This window comes from Microtus ochrogaster (assembly GCF_000317375.1).
Source record: "Microtus ochrogaster isolate Prairie Vole_2 chromosome 14 unlocalized genomic scaffold, MicOch1.0 chr14_random_1, whole genome shotgun sequence".
Classification (NCBI taxonomy): domain Eukaryota; kingdom Metazoa; phylum Chordata; class Mammalia; order Rodentia; family Cricetidae; genus Microtus; species Microtus ochrogaster.
Window position 1 is genome coordinate 35,163,343 of NW_004949096.1, and position 9,921 is coordinate 35,173,263.

The 9,921-nt window shown below is 39.9% G+C and overlaps 1 protein-coding gene across 1 annotated transcript in view; it reads left to right on the top strand.

Moving 5' to 3' along the window:
• The window catches only part of Usp8 (ubiquitin specific peptidase 8), a 49,497-nt gene that overhangs the window by 21,245 nt on the left and 18,331 nt on the right, over nt 1-9,921 (top strand). The window contains exons 5-7 of the mRNA XM_005364419.3: nt 4,169-4,331; nt 6,612-6,654; nt 8,430-8,574. Coding sequence (XP_005364476.1) covers nt 4,169-4,331; nt 6,612-6,654; nt 8,430-8,574 — 351 coding nt within the window. The remainder of the gene's footprint in view (nt 1-4,168; nt 4,332-6,611; nt 6,655-8,429; nt 8,575-9,921) is intronic.

A 9,921-nucleotide genomic window follows, 5' to 3' on the forward strand; every position in this document is an offset into this window, starting at 1 on the left:
GCTTATATTAATTATAAGCTGTTTGGCCTATTGTTCAGTCTTATTGATAACTACCTCTTACAACTTAATTAGCCCATAATTCTTATCTGTGTTTAGCCATGTGTCTTGGTACCTTTTCTCAGTAAGGGATTTTCATCTTGCTTCCTCTGCCTCTGCCTGACGACTGCAGAGAGACTGCATCTCTGTGTTTCCTCTTCCCAGAATTCTCCTAATCTGGTTTCCCCTCCTATACTTCCTGCCTGGCTACTGGCCAATCAGCATTTTATTAAACCAATGTTAGCAACAAATCTATACAGTGTTCAAGAGCATCATCCCACAGCAGGACCCTACAGCATTCTCTCTCTGCTTCCCTATGTCAGCTAACATACTGAGTTTTATAAATCTGAGAGTGTATTGTTCTTCCAATTCACAAGCTATGTCATCTATTTTAACTATTTTTTAAATTGTCCTTTGACTTTTTAGAGGTATGGTACTTAATTTTCAAAGATGAAATTTTTCTGAGTATCTTACTGTTTTCTGTTTCAATTTCATCCTTACTAGAGATATTTGGTCCTTAAACAACCTGTGTTTGAGGCTCTACATGCAGTCTTATTTGGCCAGTGTGTACTTGGAAAAAAAGTGCAGTGACTGCTGTGTATAATGTTCTCTCTGTGTGATTTTTCCATTTTTCATTACTTCAACAAACTACCTGAAACCAGCTATTAAAAAGAGAGAGGGGTTTATTTGAGGCTAAAGGTAAAACTCTGATCACCTCCCAAAAGCCCTCCCTCTAAACATCAGAGTCACAGGAATTTTCTTCCATGTTAACCTCACAGTGGAAATACAATTTCAGCAGGAGTGTGATAGAGTAGGGAAGGCGGGGATTGGTGTCAGAGGGTGTCAGACTTTGACATGGACCTTACGGACTTTACTCAAACCTTAGTACTGTTTGTCATTTAGGTCTCTGCTTTGTTGAATGCTGTTCAGCTCTTAGTGGTTCTCTGCCCCACCCCATTCCCTTAAGGATTTTGGGCCTTGTGCTTAGGCAACTGCTCTAACATGGAGATAAAGCCCAACACATACACACTTAGACATAGTCATTTGTTATGTTGTTTCCTTTTATTTGGCTTTGAATTTGTAGCCCTCCTGCCTCAGCCCCTCAGCTCAGGGTACAGACCTGCATTTACAGATCCGGCTTAGCTGAGCCTTTTAGTGCAGGTGGGGGTGGTTTTGTTTTGTTTCATGGTGCTTATTTTGGCAGAAGTTGGATTGTAACACTTATTATGACAGGGTGCTAAAAATCTCTAAAATATTTATTTCTCCCTGTAATTCTTTGAGCTTTTGTATATTTTGAAGTTGTGTTTTTAGGCATTTATACATTTATGGTTATCATAAATTCTTGGTAGTTAGTCTCTGTCCTTTGAGACCAACCTTTCCCCTCTCCTTCATTACTTTTAGCCCACCTAGTATAATGAGATCCTACTTTTTCATTCATCCTGACAATCTCAATACATTTCCTCTGTTCATGCCTAGTCTAATTGTAGCACATGCTTTAGGGAAGTAGAAGAGGAAAGCACCCCTTCTCTACCTGCCTTTCCTTTCCTTTAGCTTCTGGTGTTCTCCATTGCTTCAAGGTGCACATTTCTGCCTTCCTGTGCTCTGAGAACTTGTCTAGCTTTTCCGGTAGTCCCATCTGTTAGGAACAAGTTCTTCACTCTCCTTATCTAGACATACTTTTATTTTTACTCCTGATTTTCATTTGCTTGTTTGTTTTGGCTGTAAGCATGTGTCTTTATGCTACAGCTTATGTATGGAGTGGTCCGAGGACAGCTTGTGGGAGTCATTCTCCATCCATCATGTGGAGACCAGGGATCAGACTCAGTTATCAGGACTTTCCAGCAAGCTCTTTTATCAACCGATCCATCTTGCTGGCCCTTGTCTTTAGTCTTAAAGAATGCTTTCTGAAGATTCCAAGTTGTACTTGTATTTGTTTTTTGTCTTTTGTCCTCTTTGGTAGCTCTTGCTAGCCTGGAACATTATGTAGACCAGGCTGGCCTCAAATTCACAGAGATCCACCTGCCTCTGCCCTTGAAGTGCTAGGATTAAAAGCATGCACCTCTGTGCCCAGCTTCTGTTTGCCTCTATTGCTTCTGATGTGGAAACTCACAGCAGTCAGTTCTGTTATTAATTTATTGATGCTGTGCATTCTCTTTTTCTGACTTGAGAGTTTTCTCTTCAGTTTCAGTCTGATTATGATGTGACTACCATTGTTTTTCTTTGTATTTTTTCCATTTGGGCTTCACTGAGCTTTGAGTGTCTATAAATCTATGTCTTTTATCAAATTTGGGAGTTAGGGCTATTGTTTCTTCAAATGTTTTTTATTCTGTTTCATTCTCTTGCTGGCACTCTGGCTATACGTGTGTCAGGGCTTTGGTTTTGTCCAGGAAATCCATCTGAGGTTGTGTTCATTACCTTCTAAACCATTTTCTCGTTCTCTCTCTTCTTATATTGGAAAATTTCTACTCTTTAGGTACTGACTGTCATTTCCAATTTCAGGTAAGTTTCTTAGATACATTTTAATCCCAGAATTTCTGATTGGCTGTTTCATAGTATCTGCTTCTTCGAAGAGGTGTCCTATATGTTTAGTCACTACAAACCATTTTTCATTTTTTTATTGTTGGGCAGAGTTGGATAGCTACTTTTGGTTACTCTGTTCTGAATCTATTGTTGGTTTATCTCGTTCAATTTGTATCAATTGCTCTCTCTTTTTGGATAGCATGTTGAGTAACTTTGGATATGGTTGGCTATGCAGGCTCTCAGCCTTTGTTTTATTTCTTTGAAGAGTGTTGGAGTATTTTGTTTTGGGAGGGTGCTGAAGTTGGATTTTATAAACTGCCTGTCCTGCAGGACGTGTCTTTCCAGCTCTTCTCTTTTAGAGTTAGCTGGTTTCTCAGTGTGTGCTCTATCCTTACTTATTCTGGGTGTTGGCTAGAGACATGGACAACTTTATGCAAAGAGACTGGAACTTTGACTTTCCATATTTAGGATTCCATTAGGAGTTTTAGCTGTTTCCAGTATATGAAGTCTTGACGTTAAGGATGAAACCATCAAAATCAGAGATCTTGACAGATGTTCTTCCACTTCCCAGTTCAGCACCCTTCCTGTTCCTTTTCTCTGTGACTGTCCAGGGCTGTATCTGTCTATGAAGATAGGTAGAATAAGCATGTAACAGAATAATAAAGTCAGTTGACTTATTCTTTACTAGCCGACCAGAGTCCATTATTACCCCCTTCTCCCTCCATTCTGTATTCTTCTCTCTCCCTTCCCCTTACTCCCATCTCTGTCTCCTTCTCCCTCCATCCTCTTAAATTCAGACCCAGCAGGCATCACTATGATCACTAATGACAGGGTAAGCAAGTTTACAGGTCCTTGTTAGCAAATATTCCCAAAAGTACTGCTTCTAATTCTGTGGAGAGTAGTTCCAAATACCTTGTATTTCTGCAAATTGTGGTCACCATAGATGGATTAACTTCTAGCAAATTAGACATTTTGGTGAAGTCATCCTTTTTAAGACAATGATAGCAACTTTGATAGTAACTCTCCACTTGGTGTGGATTATATCATTTCTGAACACTTAACATTTTCATCTATATCATCACAGTTGTGATATTGGGATAATTTCTCTTGCAGAGAGAATCAAAAGTTTTGTGTTTTGAAAAGAAAATTGTAGCAGATTTGATAATTAAAAATTTGTAATTAGTGTAAAAGCAAAAGAAACATTAATAAAGAGAGCATAACATTCATTTTCAAGGCTTTTGCATAGTTTGACATAAGCATGCAGCCAGCCCTGAGAGCAGATGTGTGTAGTTTGTATGGGAACTATAGCAGAATGCAGTTTCAGGTGGAAGGATAAATTAAAAGCCACAAAGTAGCTGGGTAGTGGTGGCGCATACCTTTAATCCCAGCACCCAGGAAGCAGAAGCAGGCGGATCTCTGTGAGTTCGAGGCCAACCTGGTCTGCAGAGCAAGTTCCAGGTCAGGCACCAAAACTGCACAGAGAAACCCTGTCTCAAAAAAACAAAAGCAAAAAAAGCCATACAGTATGCACAAGGCAGGATGCTAAGTGTATGAAACATGAACTCCCTTAACTATACTGTCATGTCAATAAAAGAATTCTTCTTTCGATTAGATATGAAGAGGCTGAAGTTCGGAAGAAACTCGAAGAAAAGGACAGACGGGAGGAAGAGCAGCTGCAACAGCAGAAAAGGCAGGAGGCAGAAAGAGAAGACAGTGGTGCGGTGGCCAAACGCTCTTTGGAGAATGTATCAGATTCCAAAAACAAAACCCAAAGGGTATTTCAAGTTTATTGTGTAAATCTGGTTCTGTTTGCCAGGTAACCTGCATTTAAGGAGTTGAGGAGCCATTGTAAAATTCTTTGAAGCAACAGGGATAACATTTCATGTGATTAATCAGAACTGAGTGTGTCCCAGCAGCAGTTGGTTCTGGGTTTCCTGTTCTGGCCATCGTTAGAGCAGCGCCTGTAAACTAACGAGGGGGACGAGAGGCAGCCTTGATTAGGATCTGGTCCATCTGCGTTCTGGGGCTCTGCTGAGCTTGCCTAACAACTCTCAGACTCAGTTTCCTTCAAACAGGATCCTGTGGTATCTTTTACCTCATAATGAAATCTACATTAAGAGAAGGACTTGGGCTAAGTGTGGGCCAGGCATGGTTGAGGCACACCTTTAATCCCAGAATTTGGGAGGCAGAGGCCGGAGGATCTCTTGAGTCTGAAGCCAGCCTGGTTGGTCTACAGAGAGAGTTCCAAGATAGCCAGGGCTACACAGAGAAACCGTATCCTGAAAAATCAAAAATAAATAAACTAAAAGAAGAGAGAAGGACTTGGTTTGATGCTTTATTTGGTCCCAAACAATTTTTGTTTGTATCTGGAGTCTTATTCACTTCCTTCATTCCTTTCCCTATTCATTTTCCCTGTGTCTATCTGTCACTTTCTGCATTTCAATTAGTATTCTCAGCGATCGACAACTCTCCTTACCAAAAGCCACCAGCAGCTTAGTCTCTGCCAGCTGTCACTGTGCCTCTTTACTCTCAGAAATTACTCTTTGTAAAGCATAAATCTCTTCTGAATTGTTGGAATCCTCGGAAGCCTGCTGCTTTGCTTCCTCTGACCTCTTGTGCATTTTGTAGACATTTGTAGCAGCCCTGTCCCTTGTGTGTTGGTTACTGTTGCCATTTGGAAGATGCTTCACTGGGCTGGGCACTCTGGAAAGGTGAAGAAATGTTGGAATTCTTGATGTGTGACAAAGCCACAACTTAGGGAGATATTTGTCAACAGGTCAAGTGACTGCCATCACCAGATAACAGGACTTGAAAGATTGTATGAAGGGAACTTTTTCCTTTTGTTGACTTTGCAAAAGTGAGTAGTCACTTTTCTTTTTCAGTTGTGACCAGGTCTCTTGAAGCCCAGGCTAGCACAGATTCACTATGTAGGCAAGGCAGCCTTGAATTCCAGTTTCTCTTACCTCCACCTCCCTGTATCTAGGGTTAAAGGCCTTTGTAATCATACCCAGTTAATGGGATGCAAGGGCAAGCAAATGGCCAGCTGAGCCACAACTCCAGCTACATCTCTGTTCTTTTCACTTTAACCTTTGCCCTGCTGTACCTGTCTCCTACACCTCTTCTTTTGCTTGAGTGTTTGAGAACAGTTGCCAGCTGCTTTGCTACTTGACTGCTATCTATCCATCTCACATACTGCAGTTCTGTATCCTACCCAGAATATAACAGTAACTCCTCAGTGTTTCCTGGTACTCGGTCTATATCAATCAGACTTTCCTACCTGTCTTAGCATAATTGATTTTCAAGTTGATTTGTTGAATCATGACGCTAAACAAGGAACTGTCTTTTCCTTTTTCTATGTTTTAAGGTTCTAAAATAATCCCTACTTGAGATTCTCCTCCTTTGACTTTTCATACTGTGCACTTGGCTGGATTGAGACAGCAAACCACATTTTGTGTTGTTCCCCTGGCCTGTAGGTTTTCATTGTTTCCAGCATTGTCAGGAGAGGTGCAGTTTTGTTTCATGATAAGAATTCTCTGCAGATGGTGCCTTGTGTTTCATATTGTGTCACACTAAGAGGCAGGTGATATACATAACTTGTGCAAATGTGCGCTTACAGGTTGCTTTGATTAGAAAATGTAAACTAAGTGGTATGTTGTATTACTTAATTTCCCTTTAATTTTATAGTGGAAAGTGCTGACTAGAATAGCTAGAATTGCTGTTTCATTTCAGAAGCTCTTTCTAATTAAGTACTACTTTTAAATTAGATGTGATACCTCCTTAAGAAAATTTTAGAATGAACAGTGATTCTGATACGCTGCTTTAGCGGCTGCCTAGTAAAAGAACACAGCAAAACCATTGTGTGTCTGAATTCTTGAGGGTGGAGGGCATCACTTTGAGGCAAGTGCTCTACTACTGAGCTCTATTCCTGTTTATCTGCATTTTTATAAAATGCCATTACTTGGTACACTGTATTTCTTAGTTTTCTATTGTAATTAAGTATTAAGTTTGAGCCTTTTTTTCCCATGAAATTGAAACTCTTTTCCTCTGTGAACTAGATCAATGGTGAGAAGAGTGAAAAGGGCGGAACTGCAGAGAAAGGTATGTGAGACAGGATGTCCTTTCAAGTTCTTGTGAGTTTCCTCAGTTTGATGCAGTGAGGGTCTCAGCACATGTGTGTTTTCCTATACTCTACAAATACATTGAAATGCTGTAAGATCTGTATTGATTTACTGGGGGAGGGTGTTTTATGGTTATTTTAGCCTGGCATGATAAGCAGTTGTTTACTTATCTTCTTTTCTAGATGCAGTAGTTAAACTAATAGTGTTTGACAGGATGGACTCTCGAGAACTGCTCCTCAGTATCTTGATATACGATACTTACTACTTACCACTCTACCCCAGGTTACCCATCTGGAAAGTGGGGTTGCATTTTCTTTTCCTGTTGCTATGATAAAATACTCTAACAAACTGGGTGGTGGTGCATACCTTTAATCCCAGCACACTGGAGTGGATCTCTTTGAGTTTGAGGCCAGCCTGGTCTTCAGAGTGAGTTACAGGACAGCCAGGGCCACACAGAGGAACCCTGTCTCAAAAATAAAATACCCTAACAAAAGCAACTTATGAGAAGAAGGTTTAGTTGTGGCTCAGTTCCAGGACACAGTCCACCACAGCGGGAAAGTCATGGTGTTGGGAGCTGAGGTATCTAGTCAGGAAGCAGAGGAAGATGACTGCTAGCTCTCACCCAAACAGGACCTCAGGCATGGAACTGTGCCCCCCCCATGGTTAATATTAACTGTCAAAGGTGTTGATAAGAGGTTCATAGTTAATTTCAGCTAATACATATTGAACTTTCAGAATCCACAGTAAATTTAAGGGTTATTAGCTGTTATTATTTGTGACTCTATAGTTGTAAGAATTATTTAACAAGTGCCTTTACCTCCTGGGGGGAAAAAATCTGAACCTGTAATTTGTATGTATCCCTAGGTGGTCTTGATGATCTCATGATAAATATCTGACCTAGCAACAGGAGTTAGGAAGTTGACTTCATCTACTAGAGAAATTTTCTGCTCTTTCAGAAAGGATTAAAATTAAACAGTTAAATGTAACACAAAACACTTATGTACTGAGCATATTATCATATAGTGATCTCAAAAGTAAACTAAGTAGTACAGGTGTAATAGCTCATGGTGCTTAGCTGTTATCCTTCTGGGTGACTTGTGTTCTCTGCTTGTTTAGTCTGCTCATTATCAAATTGATCTTGATGGGTTGAGAGGAAGGAAGGAGGTTTTAGCAGCTGTTCATAAGATTACCTGTGTTTCTCACAACTGCAGAAACAACCCTCTGTATCTAAAGTTGCTTGTGATGTTTTTTTTAATTATTTATTTATTATGTATATGGTGTTCTGTCCGCATGTATGCCTGCAGGCCAGAAGAGGGCACCAGATTTCATTACAGATGGTTGTGAGCCACCATGCGGTTGCTGGGAGTTGAGCTCAGAACCTGTGGAAGAGCAGCCAGTGCTCTTATCTTAACTGCTGAGCCATCTCTCCAGCCCCAGCTTATGATGGTTTTTGATCTTTCACTTCAAGTGATGGTCGATGGTAGGCACAATGGAACCAAACCCAGAGCTGAGCACAGCTAGACAGGCACTATTCCATCAAGCTATATGTCCAGCCTGTGTATAAACAAGACATGGATTTGTCTCTTAGTAAATGTTAACACAAATTATACTTAGTGTTCTTGTAAAAGATAAAACATGGTACGACAGGATGACAAGTCAGATGCTAAGTATACTTTGCTTTTCAAAGCTTGCTAACGTGCCAGCACATGAAACTGGGTGTTTCTTGCTGTTTACTACTTGTCTCTCAATTCCAAGGAGCAATCACAGCAAAGGAGCTGTATACAATGATGATGGATAAAAACATCAGCTTGATTATAATGGATGCTCGAAAAATACAGGATTATCAGCTTTCCTGTATCTCAGATTCTCTCAGTGTTCCTGAAGAAGCTATCAGTCCAGGGTAGGTCACTATGTGTTTGGACAGAAATGGAGGAGGAGTGGATCTGGGGGAGAGGGAACGTGCTGTGTGGCTGCGCGTAGAGGAGGAAGGGGGGTAGTATATGAGAGAGCAATACATTTTAAGTCCCAGCACTTGGGAGGCAAAAGTAGGCTGATATCTGTTCTACAGAGTGAGTTCCTGGATAGCCAGGGCTACACAGAGAAACCTTGTCTCAAAAAACAAAAATAAAAGAGAGAGTCAGGGTACTGCTGTGCTAACAGGATGGCCTTGAATTTGTGACCCTTTCTTTTGTCTCCCTAGTGTGTAAATGACTGTGCTTTGATAGTCATCTCCATTACTGTGCTTAGTGCACTGTGTTCATTCTCATCACTCCTTGTGTCCTTTTGTGTGACTACAGTATAATTTACTTACCCGTGTTATTTCTAGACTTGCCCTTTATATATTGGATTTGATAGTGCTTTTTCCATTTATACAGGGACATATGAATTTATTAAAATAAACAATATAATTATTTTTTTGATTATTAAGTTATATTTTAAATTGAATTATAGAACAAATTATGAAGATAATACATGACAAACTTAAATTTAGGAAACACTTGTTGATTCTGTTATTCCCCAATATATGTTCACTAGAATGGCAATCCTAAAAGGAATTTGTAAGCAAATAAATGCCCCTTAAAAACCTCATTCCATTTGTTTCCATTCTTTTTCCGTACGTTTTGATCTGTCTCTGTAAGGACAGCTAGGAGATGGTATTCTATATTAGCTCCTCTTCACTTCCCAGTAGATAAAGTAACCAATGTTATTACTTAGGAAGAGGTTTGTTTTGTTTAATTCTTAGTCCACCATTTTGATTTATTTGCGGATAAAGGTTTCACCACTCAGCTTGCTAGTATTATCAGTTAAATACTGAAATGCCTGCTAAATGCTGAATGGTTTCTAAGCACCGGCACCTTTTGCCAAAGGAATGGGTCTGTTATTCTGTCATTCAGCAAATATTTACTGAGAGGTACATTGGGTTACTAGGCTTCTCAGTGATGAGACTTAATCAGTGAACAGATAGAAGTTGTTGTCTTTAATTAAATAAAGCAGTTAAGATAAGAAAAACAATAAAAATTAAAAATATAATGTTCTTTATATTAATAAGTAAGGTGTGGTAGGTAGGTATATATTGGGATGTGTGGGTATGTCTGTCTGTCTTGGAGTAGACCCTAAAATTTAGTTCCAGGAAGACTCAGAGAAAAGTTCTTACTTAACAGGTGTTAAATATGTAGGGGAAATGGTGGTGCACATTCTGAGGTCAGGCATGGGGAGCAAACAGAGAATACAGCCGGGCGATGGTGGC